The sequence below is a fragment of the Odocoileus virginianus genome, chromosome 6 (genome assembly GCF_023699985.2).
Source record: "Odocoileus virginianus isolate 20LAN1187 ecotype Illinois chromosome 6, Ovbor_1.2, whole genome shotgun sequence".
NCBI classification, from domain to species: Eukaryota; Metazoa; Chordata; class Mammalia; order Artiodactyla; family Cervidae; genus Odocoileus; species Odocoileus virginianus.
The window spans coordinates 48,561,255-48,582,162 of record NC_069679.1 but is presented as its reverse complement, the minus strand read 5'-3'; the positions used below and the strand labels follow the sequence as shown (position 1 = coordinate 48,582,162).

The window sequence follows — 20,908 nt, the reverse complement described above, 5'->3', positions numbered from 1 at the left end:
CAGTGTTGAGAGCAGCCAGGGATCCCCCATTTTTGTTTTTCTGACATGCTGCAACCTGGGGACAGTTGAGAAGCAAACAGTAAGCATTGCTTCAAATGCTTCCTGGAGCTCTGCTAATTCAGAAATGAAGCCCAGATGGACCAAAGCCTCTCCCTTTCTTTAATGTCAAGCACAGTCTCAAGCACCTTAAAGTGCAGCAACATCAGGGAGACTCCAAATAACACAAGGCATTTGGGTTAAAGACTGGTCTGACATCCAATGACCCCACAGCAGACACCATTCTCCAGTGGCGATGACAGCAGACAATGATGTGCACAGAATATGCAATATGTGGATACCCCACTTTCCCATATTAGTTGCAGGGAAGAAGAAGGATAGGGAATACTAAAAAGATATTCTGATCTTGCCTCAAAGTGAGCTATTTAATTTAAATGCATTTAGTTCATCCATCACATAATTCAGTTCAGTTCAGTTCAGTTCAGCCACTCAGTCGTGTCCAACTCTTTGCGACCCCATGAAACGCAGCACTCCAGGCCTCCCTGTCCATCACCAGTTCCCGGAGTCTACCCAAACCCATGTCCATTGAGTTGGTGATGCCATCCAGTCATCGCATCCTCTGTCGTCCCCTCCTCCTCCAGCCCCCAATCCTTCTCAGCATCAGGGTGTTTTCCAATGAGTCAATTCTTCACATGAGGTGGCCAAAGTATTGGAGTTTCGGCTTCAACATCAGTCCTTCCAATGAACACCCAGGACTGATCCCCTTTAGGATGGACTGGTTGGATCACCACATAATTACTGAGTCTCAACTCCATGCAAGATGCTGCTTAGTCATGTGATGGAAATACAGAGACTGTCTCAGCCTCCAGTAACTTAAAATGACATGACAGACAAGCAGAGCAGGACAACTCCCCTCTCCCACATCTATCATGACCCCCTTCCACTGGCTTTTCCTCCATGCAACAAACATGCACTTTTCCAAAAATAAGTCCTTCCACATACTCTGTTTTTGGGAAAACACTCAAACTCTCAACGTGGTCTTCAAGGCCCTTCAGGCTCTGACTTTGGATCATTTTTCCAGCCTCGCTTTACACTGCTTTTCTCTCAGTCTTGCCCTTTGCGCTTCTGCCATGATCACATCCTCCTTTCCATCACAGGGCCTTTGTACATGCTGCTCCCTCTGTCTGTAATTCTCCTCCTCATCCTATCACCCCATCCCTCATCTAATTAATTCCTAGTTGTCATAAGCTCTCAGCTTAAATTTACTACTTTTGCAAAGAGCCCTTTTCTAAACTTCCATACCTCTGTCCACTTCCCCTGCCACACACACCCAAAAAAACCCATTCTTCAGAATCATACATTTCCTCAGCAGCACCCGCTTGGCTCATAATTACACACCACTTAGCATGACTGCAGTGGTTCTCCCTTATCTGTGGTTTTAGTTTCTGCAGTTTTAGTTACTTGCAGCCAGCCACAGTCTGAAAACATCAAAGGGAAAATTTCTGAAACAATTCATAAGCTTTAAATCGTGCACTGTCCTGAGTAGCATGAAGAAATCTTGCTCTGTCCTGCTCCATCCTACCTGGGACATCACCCAGGCCTTGGCTCAGTGTATCCCACCCTTCGGTCACTTAGCAGCCACCTAGGTTATCAGATCACTGTCACAGCAGTGCAGTGCTTGTGTTCCAGTGGTCCTCACTTTACTTAATAATGGTTCCCGAGCGTGGAACAGTGAGGCTGGCAAGTCAGACATTTTCTTACTGTGCCTAGTTTTAAAACTTTGTCATAATTATGTATGTATAGGAAAAAAATATAGCATATATAAGGTTTGGTACTGTCCATGATTTCAGGCAGCCATGGGGAAGAGGGGGTGGTCTTAGATAAGGCTTTCCTCATAGCTGTCAGTAAAGAATCTGCCTGCAATTCAGGAGACCCGGGTTCAATTCCTGGATCGGGAAGATCCCCTGGAGAAGGAAATGGCAATCCACTCCAATATTCTTACCTAGAGAATCCCATGGACAGAGGAGCCTGGCAGGCTACAGTCCATGGGGTCCAAGAGTCACATACGACTTAGCAACTAAACCACCACCACTGTATTTTATTAAGTCCACCCTTCCCACTAGATACTGTCTTTATGGTTGGAAAGACCATGTCTATTGGGGTTCACTCAATTTCTGGTACCTAACAGTAACTGATGTAATAAGCATCAAAAATACAAATAAATCAAATGTAAGAAGACCATCATGACACTATGTGCTGTGATAGAGACAAGCAGGATTTGGGAGCGTCTGGTCAAGGCATTAACCCTGAGAACATCATGCTCTGAACTGTTTTCTGACACTTCATGCTACACTTTCTCCCATTTGGAATACAATATTCTCATTGTTGGAAGATGCTATGGTTAAAGTCCCTTTCTTCTTTCCCTAATATATTCTGTTAACTTACTCTCATATCTAACTTTCCTCTCCCATCATCATATTTATTCCCATTATATTCATCCTTACATTTCCAGTCTCCCGTTTTGTGTTAAGTATTTTGATACTGACTTCACTTTTAAGAACTTCACCATCACCACAAAGGTGAAGAGGACCACAGAGCCTTAGTCCTAAGGGCTGGAAAGGACCTTGACTATCTGACCCAATGGTACTCAAACTTCAACATGCATAAGAATCCCACAAGGTGCTAAGAGAGTCCTCTCCCAGACTCAGAGATTTTGATTCAGGAGGTCTGGTAAAAGCAGCCCTCAGATCTCACTGAGAGAAGTACTATCTATGTCCAGAAATGCTTGTGCTGGCCCTGCAGGGGCCACCACAGAAAGTAAGATGGCAGCTCAGGACCCCAGCTATACTTGTATATATTCTGTACACTGGACTTCTATATCATATTTCATTTGAAAGGGGATCTGCTGGTTGGAAAAAGTTTTTAAATCACTGATATCCACTCTCTTGTTTTATAGATGAGAAAATTGAAGTCCTTGGTCCTTAGTCACACAGCAAATTAGTGACAAGGCAGAAATAAGACATCAGCTTCCTGACACTAGACTGGTGGGCTTTCCCTAATAACCACACTGCTGTGTCATTCAATACTCCTATGATGAGATGTCTATACATGACAATGACAGTCACAGATGGACCACGTTTCACCAAAGCAGGTAGTTTCAAACATGAGAGAATGGATTCATGCTAATTCATCTATCTGTATTTTTCATCCAGCATGTTCTCAGGCTCCAGGTGTTAGTCACCTTTACGACCTGTGCATGCTCAGCCATTCAGTTAGTTGTGTCTGACTCTTTGCAAATGTATGGACTGCAGTCTGCCAGGCGCCACTGTGCATGGGATTTTCCCGGCAAGAATACTGGCATGGGTTGCCATTTCCTCCTCCAGGGTATCTTCCCAACCCAGGGATCAAATTCACATCTCTTACATCTCCTACACTGGCAGGCAGACTCTTTACCACTTAGCCACCTGGTAGGCCCTTTATGACCTGGACCCTTCCCTAATGCTCTTCTGTCTCCCTACCCTCTCATCCCCTCCACCCATTCAATTAACTCTCCAATGGATGATATCTGTTACAAGACAATTTTTCCATGATTTATCCTGAGACAATGGTATCTCTGCTACTAGCCTCCCAAAACTTGGGTAAAGATCCTCCCATGTGTGTTCTCCAGTTCTGTGGCCATTGCTGAGTTTTCCAGATTTACTGGCATACTGAGTGCAACACTTTCACAACATCATCTTTTAGGATTTTAAATAGCTCAGTTGGAATTTCATCACCTCCACTAGCTTTGTTCATAGTAATGCTTCCTAAGGCCCACTTAATTTCACACGCCAGGATATCTGGCAATGAGTGACCACACCATCATGATTATCCAGGTCACTAAGAACTTTTTGTACAATTCTTCTCTGTTCTCTTGCCACCTCTTCTTAATATCTTCTGCTTCTGTTAGGTTCATACCATTTCTGTCCTTTATTGTGTGCATCTTTGCATAAAATGTTCCCTTGGTATCTCTAATTTTCTTGAAGAGATCTCTAGTCTTTCCCATTCTGTTATTTCTCCTCTATTTCTTTGCACTGATCACTGAAGAAGGATTTTTTATATCTCCTTGCTATTCTTTGGAACTCTGCATTCAAATGAGTATGTCTTTCCTTTTCTCCTTTGCCTTTAGCTTCTCTTCTTTTCTCAGCTATTTGTAAGGCCTCCTCAGACAACCATTTTGCCTTTGTGCATTTATTTTTTGTGGGGATGGTCTTTTTTTTTTCATTTATTTTTATTTCTTTTATTTTATTTTATTTTTTAATCTTTTCACTCCCAGTTTATTTTTCTTTTCTTTCTTTTTTTTTCCATTTATTTTTATTAGTTGGAGGCTCATTACTTTACAATATTGTAGTGGGTTTTGTCATATATTGACATGAATCAGCCATGAATTTACATGTATTCCCCATCCCGATCCCCCCTCTCACCTCCCTCTCTACCTGATCCCTCTGGGTCTTCCCAGTGCACCAGGCCCGAGCACTTGTCTCATGCACCCAACCTGGGCTGGTGATCTGTTTCACCCTAGATAATATACATGCTTCGATGCTGTTCTCTTGAAACATCCCACCCTCGCCTTCTCCCACAGAGTCCAAAAGTCTGTTCTGTACATCTGTGTCTCTTTTTCTGTTTTGCATATAGGGTTATCATTACCATCTTTCTAAATTCCATATATATCTGTTAGTATACTGTATTGGTCTTTATCTTTCTGGCTTACTTCACTCTGTATAATGAGCTCCAGTTTCATCCATCTCATTAGAACTGATTCAAATGAATTCTTTTTAATGGCTGAGTAATATTCCATGATGTATATGTACCACAGCTTCCTTATCCATTTGTCTGCTGATGGGCATCTGGGTTGCTTCCATGTCCTGGCTATTATAAACAGTGCTGTGATGAACATTGGGGTGCACGTGTCTCTTTCAGATCTGGTTTCCTCAGTGTGTATGCCCAGGAGTGGGATTGCTGGGTCATATGGCAGTTCTATTTCCAGTTTTTTAAGGAATCTCCAGACTGTTCTCCATAGTGGCTATACTAGTTTGCATTCCCACCAACAGTGTAAGAGGGTTGGGATGGTTTTCGTCACCACCTCCTGTACAATGTTACAAACCTCCACCCATAGTTCTTCAGGAACTTTCGGTGCTGCACTCAATATGGCAACAAATTTGGAAAACTCAACAATGGCCACAGGACTGGAAAAGGTCAGTTTTCATTCCAATCCCAAAGGATATTGGGCAATGCCAAAGAATATTCAACCTACCATACAACTGCACTCATTTCAGTTGCTAACAATGAAAGGCTCAAAATCTTTCAAACTAGGCTTCAACAGTACATGAACCGAGAATGTCCAGATGTTCAAGCTGGATTTAGAAAAGGCAGAGGAACCAGAGATCAAACTGCCAACATCTGCTGGATCATCAATAAAGCAAAAGAATTCCAGAAAAACATCTACTTCTGCTTCATTGACTATGCTAAAGCCTTTGACTGTGTGGATCACAACAAAATGTGGAAAATTCTTAAAGGGATGGAAATACCAGACCACTTTACCTGTCTCCTGAGAAACCTGTATGCAGATCAAGAAGGAATAGTTAGAACCAGACACAGAACAATGGATTGGTTCCAAATTGGAAAAGGAGTATAATAAGGCTGTCACCCTGCTTATGCAGAGCACATCAGGTGAAATACCAGGCTGGATGAATCACAACCTAGAATCAAGACTGCTGGGAGAAATACCAACAACCTCAAATATGCAGATGGCACCACACTAATGGCAGAAAGCAAAGAGGAACTAAAGAGCCTCCTGATGAAGGTGAAAGAGAAGAGTGAAAAGGCTGGCTTAAAACTCAACATTCAAAAAACTAAGATCATGGCATCTGGCCTTATCACTTCAGGGCAAACGGATATGGAAACAGTGGAAGATTTTACTTTCTTGGACTCCAAAACCACTGCAGACTGTGATTTTAAAAGACGCTTGTTCCTTAGAAGAAAAGCTATGATGAACCTACACAGCATATTATGAAGCAGAGACATCACTTTGCCAACAAAGGTCTGTATACTCAAAGCTATGGTTTTTCCGGTAGTTGTGTACAGATGTGAGAGTTGGACCATAAACAAGAGTGAGTGCCAAAGAATTGATGCTTTCAAACTGTGGTGCTGGAGAAGACTCCTGAGAGTCCCTTAGAGAGCAAGAAGATCAAACCAGTCAATGCGAAAGGAAATCAACCCTGAATATTCACTGGAAGGACTGATGCTGAAGTGGTCAATACTTTGGCCACCTGATGCCAAGAGCTGGCTCATTGGAAAAGAAACTGATTCTTGGAAAGATTGAGGGCAGGAGGAGAAGGGGGTGACCGAAGATGAGACAGCTGGATGGCATCACCAACTCAATGGACATGAGACTGAGCAAACTTGGGAAATAGTGAAGGACAGGGAAGCAAGCATGGCATGCTGCACTCCATGGGTCGCAGAGTCGAATACAACTTAGCGACTCAACAACAATGTATATTCTCCCAGAGCACTGTCATGCTTCCTTTTATCATGGCACCTATTGCTGTAAAATAATAGTCTGTTTGTCCACCTCTTCCTCTGGACTCTAGGTTCCCCAAGGGAAAGAACATGGTTCTTAATAATCCCTGTATCCCTAGTGTTAGCTTAGTGGCTGGTACAGAGGTGTTACATAAATGAAGGTTTAATGATAGATAGGTGAGTAGTAAACATGAATTCCTGCCACTACTCTCAAGGCTCCTGTAAAATGTCTACTTCATATCTCTGATGAGGCCCAGGAGTGTGTTGATTGACACACAGAGAAAATTAGATCTAAATGAAACATCCCCTGTTGCCAACACAGTCCCCTTCAATCTTCACCATAGTCTATGCATTCTCCTTCATGAAGCCCTCTCTAATCTCAATTCCATTTCTCAATGCTTTACTTTTCTTCTTACCCCTGTAACACCCCCATACTGGGCTTAACACTAGAAATTAGTCAAGTTTAAAATCCAATACTTATTTTGAATTAATGTGTACTTTTCTAAAGCTTGGGCTTCCCTGGTGGCTCAGAGGATAAAGTGTCTGCCTTCAACGCAGGAGACCCGGGTTCAATCCCTGGGTTGGGAAGATCTCCTAGAGAAGGAAATGGCACCCCACTCCAATACTCTTGCCTGGAAAATCCCATGGACAGAGGAGCCTGGCGGGCTATAGTCCATGGGGTCTCAAAGAGTCGGACATGACTGAGCGACTTCACTTTCTTTCACTTTCTTTTCTAAAGCTTAGAGAAAGTACACTTTTTGCACATACATTCTTCATTAAAAATGCTAACAATTTCTTTCACATCTTTAAAAACTATTCTTTCCCCATCATCTGAGTCAATTCCTTCTGAAATGTTCAGCATCACAATCTTAATTACACTTTCTTTTCTTCCTTACCATTAGGAACTAGTCCACGATGCCACAGTCAGAATTTTTCTTTTCATGGGTTGCTGACAATGTCACTCTTACAGCCCTCAAATTCTCAGATGCTTTTGAGTCTTTAATTCTAATTTAGAGATTATTATTCTTACTTCTATTCACACTGACCTCTCTTTTTCCTGTTACTATTACAAATCTATTCTTTGCCAAAAATCAAGAAAGAATTTTTTAAATTCCTGAGGTGGAATAAGGAACTAGATCTTGGTTCTTGAGAATACTGTTCAAATTTAAAGGTGGTTTAATGTTTCCTGAATTACAGCTTTAAGGCCCCATTTCCACCCAGGCTCCCAAGTCCTACTGAGGTTTTCTGTCACTTGGCATCAGTTTGTCTGTATACTGACAAAAAATTTAGAAAGCTGCACACTCCTAATGAGATGAGTTGTTTTGCTCACTCACCTTACTTGTGAGTAAAAACAATGAAATGGGAGTGTATCCTGGCAATTCTAGAGATAAACCTATTACATACAGTATATGTATGAAAGTATTTTATTGGGGGCAGAAATTATCTTTTATTTAACTCTGCATCCCCAGCACATAGCATTCTGCCTGACACACAGTAGGGTTTAATAAATGCCTCAGTGAAAAGAAAAAATGAACAAATAAAGAGCATAGAACTAACAGAAAAAGAGACATAGATGTACAGAACAGACTTTTGGACTCTGTGGGAGAAGGCGAGGGTGGGATGTTTTGAGAGAACAGCATCGAAACATGTATATTATCTATGGTGAAACAGATCACCAGCCCAGGTTGGATGCATGAGACAAGTGCTCGGGCCTGGTGCACTGGGAAGACCCAGAGGGATCGGGTAGAGAGGGAGGTAGGAGGGGGGATCGGGATGGGGAATACATGTAAATTCATGGCTGATTCATGTCAATGTATGACAAAAACCACTACAATATTGTAAAGTAATGAGCCTCCAACTAATAAAAATAAATGGAAAAAAAAAAGAGCATAGAACCTCTGATTGAAAGCTAAAAAACAATGAGCATTTGTTTCCTAAGTCCACTGTAACAGTGGACCACAAAGTGGGTCTTAAAACAGTAAATTGTTACTCTCTCTCACAGTTCTACAGGCTAGAAGTCCAAAACCAAGGTGTATGCACAATGCTGCTCTCCCTACAGGCTCTAAAGAAGGATGTGTTCCGTGCCTCTCCCCCAGCTCCCAATAGCCTCAGGCATCCTTGATTTGGGGCTCTACAGCTCCAATCTCGGCCTCCATCTTCACCTTATTTTTTTGCCTATCTTCTTCCCTGCTCTTCTCTTATACACTTGTGATTGGATTACCAGGATGATATCTCAAGATTCTTAACTTAATTATATAGGCAAAGACTCTTTATCCAAATAAGATCACATACACAGTTTCCAGTGGATCTAGCTTTTGGGGTGAGGGGAGCACCATTCAAGCCATGACAATAAGGTATAGTATGATCGCAATTATTTTTTAAACAAATAGTATGTGGAATAGAAAGAGAAAAAAGAGGATAAAACAAAGATACTCAGATGTAAGAGAAAAGGGAGCAATAAAATGCCTTCACAAGTTCATTGCAGTTAACACTGATCTGGATAGTGGAATCACGAGAAATATCTATCCTCTCTTTATACTCTTTTTAAGTTGTCTTCATTTTCTACCCACAAAAGACAGATAATATATCCATCTAAAATGCATGGGAGAAGTGAACACATTGAGATTAATCTCAGAAGATTTAAACCTAAATGCCCTTGTGGTAGAAATGTACACAGTTAATCAACAAATGCTGTCAAAATTTTTCCTGGGTTTGGTTTAGACAAACCAGTGGGCTCTGACTGAAGTCAAATTTACTTACTATAATATTATGATCTCTTTTAGCTTTCAGATTTTATCTTAAGAAGGCTTTACATTATTAAAATTAATGTTCTGACATTTCCAAGGACTTGTGGTTTAGATTTATGTTTGTTTTTTCAAAAGAAATTCTAGATCTCTCCTCATGACAACCGAGAAGTGATGCATAAACCTATTTTTTAAAAAAGAGAAGCAAGTTTTAAATGTTACATATAATGTGGTGTATTTTTAGCTTCCACTGTCATCTCAAATAAAGTGGATACTAGCTACAGAAGAGCCTGATATTTTGTGAGCAGCTGCAACAGAGTTTGTGTTCAGAGCCAAGGAAGAACCAAACTACTTTGAGTAATAAAAGGGAGATAAATATGAGAGCCCCAGAACTGAGAGAAGGAGACTGGAGTCGGCTATACTGAGCACTGGATGGGGCAAGGAGAAATGATACAGGCCAACAGCCAAGAAAGAGAACTCTGGGGACGAAAAATGTTAAAATGCAATTTCACATTGTTTGCTATGGAATTTGTGAAATAAACTTCCTCATTTATACCCCCCACAAAGTCTTCATTCAACTCTACCTTGCTCTCTAATGCTTTCATCTACGGGAGCAGGGGGTTCTTCAAGGGAGTTTTAAGAGGGGAAAAAAGTGGCTAACATCTGGGTTATATAAACTTTAAAAAGCAATTAGGAGAGGCCTCTGAAAAAAAGCCCATGTGCAGAGTTTTGAAAGTGCTATAATTTCCTGTTATTTCAAGATGTACCTCATTTAGGTAAATAGTCACCATTTAGAAATTCAACACTTAAAAAATTGTATTCATTCAATATAATAATTGATTACAATGGAAAAATCATTTATAAGAACTACAACGTCACAGCTTACATACAAAAATCAGTATAGTCCATCTGCAAAACTGACATGTAGAATCACCCATGATATCAGTCTAAGAGTTAAACTGAAATTAATTTGAGGGTGAAACTCCTTGAAACTATTCTTTTACTCTGAGTTAGCAGTGTGATCTAAAATTAAATCAATTTTAAACCATTTCCACTGAGTCTAAAAAGCACCAAGACTGCTCACATTAGCTTGTTTTTTAATTCATTGTCATTTAAGCCCATAATAGTGTGTTTTATTAACATAGTTTAAAAAAAAAGAATTAATATTTTTCACCTCAAATTTTCCTTTCAAATATGCAGAGCTATTCATATAGGCCCTGAATAGCTGTCCCCTAGACTCAGTAGTGCCATCATAACATAAATTATCTACAATGGGCTCGAGTTTTAAAAACGCTGAAACTTGGTGCTCTGTCTTGTGTTCAACACAGAAGTTTCCACTCTGGTTGCAAACCCATGGGCCCTGATGAAGAAAAGATAACTCAATGCAGAGTTCATCCATTCTCCCATGAAATGAATAGAATTCCAGAACCTTGCATGTTCCCACTCACCCAATTACAAGCAGCACACAGACACACTAAATACGCATCAGCTTCAGATTCATTAAGTTCAATGACCTCAGTTAGTTTTTGTTTAGGAAGCTCAAGGGCAAAAAGAGCATATTTAATAAGAAATAATAATCCGCTCTTACCCAAGACTGACATTTTGGATCATAATCCAACAAAGGATGATGACATACATGAATTACCCCCTCCTGAGTCAGTTACTGCCAAGAATTCAACAGCAAATGATAGATCTTTTCACCATAGGTCTGCTGCTGTTACTACTAAGTCGCTTCAGTCATGTCCGACTCTGTGAGACCCCACAGATGGCAGCCCACGAGGCTCCTCTGTCCCTGGGATTCTCCAGGCAAGAACACTGGAGTGGGTTGCCATTTCCTTCTCCAATGCATGCATACATGCTAAGTCGCTTCAGTCCTGTCCGACTCTGTGCGACCCTATGGACAGCAGCCCACCAGGCTCTTCTGTCCACTGGATTCTCTAGGCAAGAATAATGGAGTGGGTTGCCGTTTCCTTCTCCAGACCATAGGTCTACATACCTCTAATCTGGCAGTACAAATATGGGAAGAGTTCCTTCCTAGCTGCTTAAAGGATCTGCTAGCCTTCTGAATCACTACCCAAATTTCCTCAAGGAACTCTGCAAACCAAAACTGATGCATATGAGTGCCATATAGTTCGTAATTGCAATATAAAACTTATATTCAAACCATTTCAAATTATTGATGTTTGGGGATTTACATGTGTCACTAACACATTTTTTAAAGCAGAATATTCTGGAGCTTTTTTTCATGTTGCACTGTGATTAAGAAAAGATAAACTTGAAATTTGATGGCGATGGTCTGACAGGAAACCCTTGTTTCAGGAAACTCCCATGTGTGGTAGAACTGAAACCTCCCACACTTTGGTCAACATACCCAACCTGGTCCTGCTCACACTTAAACCCGAGATACTCTGACAAAAGTTACTATCAGTGGACTGAGTAATAATCCTTCAAGTTTCAATTACTTAATATAGGAAATAACAGGTTCAGAGTAACCATACTAGGTGGATTTGGTAAATACATCACAAAACCCAGTCTTATGGAAAAGGGTAACTATCAATTTAGAAAGATCAAGAAACTATACTTTAAAATTAAAAACAGAGTAAATATCAAGCAGTGAGGAAATGGTTATGTAAGTTATAAGATATGAATTCAAAGGAATACAGTCTTTAAAAATGCAACATTTAGAGAGCCTCAACAGGGAGGTGGTACATACATAATTACGGCTGTCTGTGTTGCTATATGGCAGAAACCAACAAAACATTGTAATGTTTCCCCAATTAAAAACAAATTTTTAAAAATGCAACCCTTAAAAATTACATATATAAAAATAGAGATTTGGAAAATGGTAATGACATGGTGTGAAGTAAAAACAAGAGTAAAAACACACATATATACACAATTATGAAAAATCTTGAGATAGAAGAAAAAAACAGAAAGGAAATATAGGAAAATAGTAACAATAATTACTTTTGGATAGTGGAAGCATGAATGTTATTTTTTCCCGTCTACTTTTTTCTACCTCCCAAATTTCTCTTCACAAACATATGCTATTTTTATAACAGGAAAAAATACCAAACGAAAGAAAAAGAAAGGAAATTTTCTCTTCTAATATCCTATGGGAGATATCAAACTAGAAAATTTGATTAAACAAGGAGAAAATTTACTCCTACTGAATTAATACATTTGTTTTCATAATTATGCAGCATATCTAGGAATATCAGCCTTGAAGAGGGAAGACAATACTCTGCAGTACAGAAAGCCTTTGTCTTTCCCTATAAACACTCAGTTTCAAATGAAAAATGATTGAAGAAGATTGACAGGAGGAATTCCGTGAAAGAGCTTAGGAGATTTAAGCCAAGTGTGCCAAAGCTCAGGAAAATAAAAAGTGGAATGTGTTACATAAAAAGTTCATGGGCAAGAACAAACTGATATCTAGAGGAGTCAGGGAAGTGTCCCACCTGAAGGAGGGCAGGGCCAGCTCAGATTGTCCTAGTGCAGAAGTGTAAGTTCAGAAGATGCTAGGTAAGTAACAAATACTAAGAAAAAGTAACACTGACTCAATTTGTTCATAGTAACACAAACCACCAGGCCAACAGCCAGCCAAAGCAAAAAGAGAGAATCCTGAGTTGAGAACCCAGAAGGAATCATGGCAAAGAGTTCATTTTCTTCTTTGCTGTTTTCTCATCTTAACCAAGAGCAGTGCCATCCAATAGAAATAGAATGCCAACCACAAATGTGGGCCACAAAGGTAATCTTAAATTTTCTGGTAGCCACATTCAAAAAAGTTTTTCAGAAGGTAAATTAATTTTAATGTTATATTTAACCGAGTGTATACAAAATATAACTTCAAAAAGTAATTTAAAACAAATTATTAATGATACATCTTACATTCTCTTTTTGGTACTAAGTCATTGAAACCTGGCATACACAATATATTTAACAACGCATCTGAATTTGAACCAGCCTCATTTCAAGTGCCCAGGAGCCCATGAGGCTAGCGGCTATCAACTGGATAGCAGACTTCCATACTCCTTTCCTTGTCCCAAACCCATACAACTAGAAATGTTGATGGGACAGGACAAAAACTGGAAGCTGCATAAATACATGAAAGTTAAGAAACAACTCAGCGTTGAAGACAGTACATGTAACAGGAAAGAAAGAAAAGATGAAAATGAGGAAAATTTAAATTTAAATTTATGAAAGAAAAGCTAGTAGAGTACAATCATTGGTTGGCCATATGTTTGACTAAAACTGTGAGCCTTACTACAAGAAAATGTAAGTCAGCATTACAGAGTTATTCTTTTGGGAGGCTCAAATAGTAAAGAATCCGCCTGCAATGCAGGAGACCCAGGCTTGATCCCTGGGTCAGGAAGATCCCCTGGAGAAGGGAATGGCAACCCACTCCAGTATTCTTGCCTGGGGAATTCCATGGACAAAGGAGCCTGGTGGGCTACAGTTCATGGGGTTACAAAATGTCAGACACAACTGAGTGAATAACACTTTCACTTTCATATAAAAAGTTATACTATCATTTTAAAAAATCAATGGAATTCTTTCCCTTGGATGTCTTTTACAATTTGAGAGATACAGGCATAGAGATAGAAGTGTGGATTAAAAAATGGCCTTGCCTAGAGGTTCTTGATCGTGTCTGCATAGTAGAATCACCGTGGAAACTTGAAAACAAAACACCAAGGCCTCCCTTGCAAGCTACTCATTTACTTGCTCTGGGACTGGGTGGGGCACAGATACAACACACAGCCCAGGCTGAGCAGTGCTAGATGGAATGACCTCTGTGGAAACCTTCAGACTGGTTCACACAGCCTGGGTGTTTCTATGGTGGCAACTGGCCCAGGATGTTAGCATGCCCTGAGGAACCCTCATGAGAAACACTGAGTGTCTCCTGATACGTATTTCAAGAGGTAGAGTCAGCAGACGGCATTCATAGCCTGGAAGAGAACGTTTACTTCCCATACATCAGACGCAGCAATTTCTACAACATGAAATCATTCACTCCTGCCTAGTTTTAACACTAAAGTCGCCACAAGATTTTCTCAAAGGTTAACTCAACTCCTATTTCTTAAGCACTTTCACATATTATAACAAACTACAGATGCAGAAGATTGGTCCTGACTGGAAAGGAACATAAGTAACAAAATCAAAAACATGAAATTGAAAAGGAAGTTACTTTGTCTCCCTAATTATTGTGTGGCTTAGGTTAATAATGTTCATTAGCTTGCCCCATGCTAAGAATGTAGAGAAGTAATGCTCCAGGCACTAAAAGTAAGGATATATATGCTTATTCACATACATATTATATTTAGATAAATTATATATATTGTGTGTGTTAGTCACTCAGAGACCTCATGGACTGTAGCCCGCTAGACTCCTCTGTCTGTGGCATTCTCCAGGCAAGAATACTGGAGTGGATTGCCATGGCCTCCTCCAGGGGATCTTCCCAACCCAGGGATCAAACCCAGGTCTCCTGCATTGCAGGCAGATTCTTTACCATCTGAGCCACCAGGGAAGCCCATGAAACCATATGTATATACATATATGTAAACTAGACTTCTAATCACTCATGACATAATATAAAAATGTAGGCTTTGTGGTCTCTACTTTATATATAGTTTATATTATTATGTTTATATTTCTATAATTATATGCAAAGCCCTTCAGATGCAAAATAAATAGAGAAGATGTGATCAGACCACAAAGTCTACATTTACACATCATGTTGTGAGTGGTTAGAAGTCTAATTTAGGCTCTTACTTGCCATGGAATTGGAGTGGACAAGCCCCTCCCTTTCTAGGCCTTAATCTCAGCATCTCTAAAAAGCAGCACTATCACCACACCTTGGGGTTTTATCAGAATTAAATGTGGAAGCATGGAGCCCACACATGGTAGTTGTTAATTAAGTAGGTGTTGAATCTGAATGTAAATACCCACCTTCCTCACTTCTGAGAACAGCAGAAGGGATACCTGAAGGCCAGAAGGAAAATTAATTGCCCCAAATCACATAGCGATCACTTACATAGACCATGTTTTCTGACTGTGCTTTCATCACACCCCCTTCCTCTCAGGGATCTCCTCCCCAAGACTGACCATGCCTCCCCTCCCTCCAGGACAAGCCGATGATGCCTCCCATGCCCTAGCGTGAACCTCAAGTTCAAGCCTTCTGCCAGAAGCACAGAGGGAAGCCACAGGTGCCTAGCAGTACCCAGCCCAGTGTGACACTCATCTCCAGCGACATCCAGACACCTGTGATTCTCTACAGGCTTTTTACTTTAACCCCGTGTCATGACCCACAGGTGCCTAAGATAGAAACCAAAGCACTTTCCTAATATTTTCTGTTAACACTGCCATGGGATTACACATGTATTACTACTCTTAAGTCAACTTCTCCAAAAGCAGATCCTGAGATGAGGATTCAAACGCAAAGAATTCATTAGGAAAGCACATCTGAGAGAAAATGGTAATGAAGATGAGAAGCACTTGGAAAGGGAAGAAGCCACACAAGGGTATGACCGCAGGCAAAGTCCCACCTTCAGCCTGATCTCAACACGCACTTGCAGTGCAAGTTAAACCTCAGAGCTTATCCAACTCGAGGTAGGGGCACTGCTCTTTCTTACTCTTGCACTAACTGGTCATTGGTTCCAGTAGTCTGAGGGCAGTGCTCTGAAGAAAGTAGCAAGTGCAAGCCCTTTGAAGCAAAGCAGACAGCAGCCCAGGGTGAGCCCAGCAACAACAGTAGTGGTCTGACATGTCCCTCACAGCATCCTCTACAATCACCAGCTCCAAAGGAGGACTGAAAGCTCCCTGGGCTTTCTCAAATCTAAGCCCATCTGATGTCTCCAAGTTTGCAAGTCCCTAAAAGTGAAAAGCCAGTCTTGAAAGCCACAGTACATTCTGTGAAGACCACAACTCCAGCCACTGGTACTGGCTAGTAAAGGGACTCTGCAACATTTAACAGATAAAGCTCCTCTGGTAGATTGCCCTCTCAGCAAGAATACTTGTTACTGCTCAGTTTGAAAGTTCAACAGCCACTCAGCCACTGTGCTAGGTTCAAGGGACACAGACATAAGCAACAGAGATGGCTCACAGTAGTAGATAATCTTAAAAATGGAAAATGCAGTGTGATTTTTAACCATATCTTAAAGAATACTCCATTCTCAGGACTGCGCTATGGTCCAGCAGTTAAGAATCCACCTTCCAATGGAGGGGACCCAGATTTGATCACAGGTGGGGGAACTAAGATCCGGTATGCCACAACTAAGACTCGATGCAGCCAAAAATAAATAAATAAATATTCTGGAAAAAAGAACACTCCATTCAGGATGTGTGCTTCTACCTTCAACTGTACAGAATCAGCAACAGTACTTTTCAAAATGTCACACATATCAAGTTACAAAGAGATGCTACCTCAAAAGGAATTGACAAAAAGCTAAATGAAAGCACAAGTAAGACCAGTGATACTTCTAATGATCATGACAAAGATTATTGTGCGGGACACATACAACCATCAAGTTTCTGAATATCTAAGTTACTGGATTACTCCCATGGCCTCCAAGTAGAGGCCTTGATATCTTTCACTGCCCAAATATGGTCACTAAATTTAACTGGTAATTTGAGATTCATTAAAAGATACACTGAAGGCTTTAGTTCAAATTCATCATGTAATTGCATATATTTTTAACATATTCCATATGAGATGATAATTCAAAGTAATGAGACTGATTATCAAATGTTCTTTGGGGAATTAGTCAGATCATATTATCAGATCTAATTCCCGGTCAGAACTGCAAGGCTTGAGAAATTCAAGATAGGCAACAGTCCAACTCAAAGCCATACACTACAACAGCTTACAAAAAGTCACCATCTCATAAGAACTTGCTTAACACCACAAAAGTACTCAGGGTCAGGACTAAACTCAAGTCTCTCTGAGTGCGAAACCCAGGCTTTCAAATGCCATGCTATAGTGGCGTTTCAAATTTCAATTCAAAATCTGCTGACAGTGGAAACGAACCACATGGTTCCAAGCATCTTTATGACTTATCCATGTCACACCAGGATCATACTCTCAAGAGGCTCTGTTTCTATAACTGTGGTTTTAGATTAAGATCATTTTTCTTCACTGTGCATTTAACACCATTTTCTAAAATAATCTAATAAAGGAAAACTATATGTATTCATTGCACTGTAAATAATCAGTCAATATTTTACTTATAGAAAGAGATTAATTACTTTAATCCTACCAGTTATTGTCTAAGCTACCTAGCCCTTCTTGATGTCCATTTCTTGGAATTTTTCCATCTCATGTGATTAATTCATTTTATGATATTCCCTTTAAAAACTACATTCTTCACAGTATCCAAATGCTTCAAAATCATCAGCAGACATGACTGATTGCCAGATTGAAGTACAATGCTACAAATTTACTTTGCCATATGTTATTATTAGAAAAAAAGGGACAAAGAGACTAAGAAACAATGAAATGAAGGTTTAAAATTTACCTTTTTGAAAGTTTTCTGAAGGCATTTTTGCTATTGTTTGTGTGTAAATACACATTTTAAGCCATTTCAAGGTCAAGAACCATTCCCGTATGTATTTTTTTATTGATGGATGAATTTTACAGCAATTAAACATCTGTGTTATGGTGGATAATCCATCCTAAACTCAACCATCAAGTTGGTACAAAGTTCTTATCACTATACTTTATATGTGTTGAAGTCTCTCTAGCAATATTCCCAGAAATTACCAAATCAAATCATTCAAATACTTACTAAACATCTACTACATAAAAGACATATGTGTGCCAGTTCCAAACAGTGTTAGATCGTTAGATCTAGAAATGAAAAAGTAACTATAGCATGTCTGTATTCGACAAAGGAAACTCCAAAGAAATTTATTTGAAGTAGAAGTTGAGCGGGGAGCACAAGCATTTGCTGAACATAAAAGAGAGCGATGAAGATACAAAGGACTTACACTGCAATTTTTAACAAGTTAAAAGGGGGAAGAAACATTTATTCAACTAAAAGAGAAAGTCACCAATGATCAAGACCTGCTTGATGACCAGAAATCTTAAAAGTAACTTAAAGAATGTATTTCTTACTTGCTGTCGATGAGCACTTCAGATTGCCGATTATTCACCTGATTATCACTCTTGTGGCGAAACTGAAAATCAAAGCGTTTGTGAAAAGATATATTAAATCAGTGCTCTGTGGTGACCTAAATGGGAAAGAAATCCCAAACAGAGGGGATGTATGTATACATACGTACAGCTAATTCACAACGCTGTAGAGCAAAAACTAACACAACATTGTAAAACAAACATACTCCAATAAAAACTTTTTAAAACATATTGTCATACTGTGTCAGCACAAATAGTGACACTGAAAATACTTTGAGTTCATCTGTTTGGAAAATAACATCATCAGTCTAAAATGAGCATGACTTACGCTTACCTTGGCCCCAGCTCCATGTGTTCTAAATTAAGACCCTTCTCACTAAATCTCATTCTGGGTGTCACCAATGGAATAAGTCTGGCCACACGCTCTTCCAATTCCCACACATTTTTAGCTGTCTTCTAAGAAGACAATGTGCCCTTTACTCTGTCACATAGTTCCAGAGAAAACCATACATGAATTTGGATGTCTTCAACACGGAATGGGGGCTTCCATTTTTCTCACATATGTGCTCAAGACTTTACTGAACATCATCCATTCTGTTTTATGGATTTCTTTGAAGTCAAGCAATTACTTGTAACAACATGTATTCTTATTCTCCAGAAATTCTAATTGTTAACAGTGATCTTATGAAATACTGAACATTTAAAACAAAATCAAAATACAATACTGAGCCACATTTGGTGTGGATTTATGTTTTTATGCCCAAGTGATCCTATTTCTCATGCTATATTTCAGTAATGTAAATATCTTATATTGCTTAGAAGTATCCACACATTATGAGCCTTCTACTAAACCAGTAAATGAGCAGCCATTCAGATAGGAACAGACTAAAGTAGAGATAAAATGTTATTTCAATTAATTAGGCCAAATGCACAGATGAAGAGGTGGTAGTACCAGGAAATAAGAACTTTTGCTTTCATAGATTTTAATCATCAGGATTATCACTTTTTCCTTAAAAAAAAAAAACAAAAACCTAACATTGTATTAATATCACAGTATATAAAATGCTTCAATCAGCCCTTCCCCTTTTCAACATCCTTACCAAATCCATCCCCTTCTTTCTGTTATGCTATGCTCAGTGCATACAATTACACTGATTGCCATGTATAAGTAAATGAATATTACTAAAGAAAAAAGATACTTAGCATTTGTTAACAGGAAAAAAGTTTTACAACACTGGTAGAAGAGTAAATTAAGTCAACCCATCATTGGCATGCAAACTTCTCTCCAGCAATAAGAATGGAAACATTATTCTGTCAGAATATGTAATTTGAAAGGGGTGGATGCTCTGTTTTTCCCTCCATACCTATACCTCATCCTTCTACACTCTGCCCTGTGCCAAGGGATGCTCATCTACTGAATCCCTGCCTTTTGGCTACTGATTGGGCTTGGGTGGTATTGACAGAAAATCATGGGGTTAGAGGAGAGTAAAATGAGGGTATATATTCCTGGTTTCTTCTGAACTGGGTCAGCAGTGGGTGCTTCCTCTATACATAGCCCTCAGCTACAGCTCCAGGTCTGGGAACTGCCTCCTCCCTTTGCCCCTTCAGGCCTAGAAGTAGTACTGCCACCTTCGTTGCTACCCTACGTACTTTTCCTCACTCACAACCCTTTTAATAATCCCTTCATTATTAATCTTTCTCCAATCTTCCCCCATTCCACGGTAACATCTGTTTCCTGCCGAGACCCTAACTGATAAAGATATTATGTTGTTAAACTAGATATATTATCATAAAAATAAAAAGATATTCAAGCATTCACTATAGAAGAGACAAAAGGAGACTCTGCATCTAACCTGAACAAGCTTCCCAGGTGGTGCTAGTGGCAAAGAACCCACTTGCCAAGTAGGAGACATAGAGATGCAGGTTTGATCCCTGGGTCAGGTAGATTCCCTAGAGGGGCATGGCAACCCACTCCAGTACTCTTGCCTGGAGAATCCCATGGTCAGAGGAGCCTGGTGGGCTACAGTTCATGGGGTTGCAAAGAGTCAGACATGACTGAAGCAGCTAAGCACACAAATTGCCTAGCTGGCTGGCATCACAGAAAAATCACTATGGAGTTCACTGCCTAAAAGCTGAGCGGCCTACTCTCCGGGCTTCAGGATGCTCAGGCTTTTCCAAGGGATTTTGCCATTGACACAGATGGAGCTTGGGAGGACTAGAAAGAATTATCACAGGTTCAGAAGATATATAAACCTATCACTCAATGGCATACAGACAGCTATTGACGATAGAGTATATGCAGTCACCTAGGGTGAGAATAGAATTTGTCTGGATTTAGAATGCTTGGCTTTCCCAAAACTGTTTTAAATCTGAATTTGAATGACTTCCTTTGGATTATGGAGGTTTCAAAACTATCATCTTATACCTTGATTACTTACATTAGTTGCTTGACTTTTGAAATTACTTGATTTTGTAATTTCATGCA

At 39.8% G+C, this 20,908-nt stretch overlaps 1 protein-coding gene across 6 annotated transcripts in view; it reads right to left on the bottom strand.

Annotated features, from left to right (window-relative positions):
- The window catches only part of ATP8B4 (ATPase phospholipid transporting 8B4 (putative)), a 299,006-nt gene that overhangs the window by 155,439 nt on the left and 122,659 nt on the right, over window positions 1–20,908 (bottom strand). For all 6 annotated transcript variants that reach the window (XM_070469294.1, XM_070469295.1, XM_070469293.1 and 3 more), the window contains exon 6: window positions 18,406–18,467. In XM_070469294.1, the coding sequence (XP_070325395.1) occupies window positions 18,406–18,467 (62 nt within the window). The remainder of the gene's footprint in view (window positions 1–18,405; window positions 18,468–20,908) is intronic.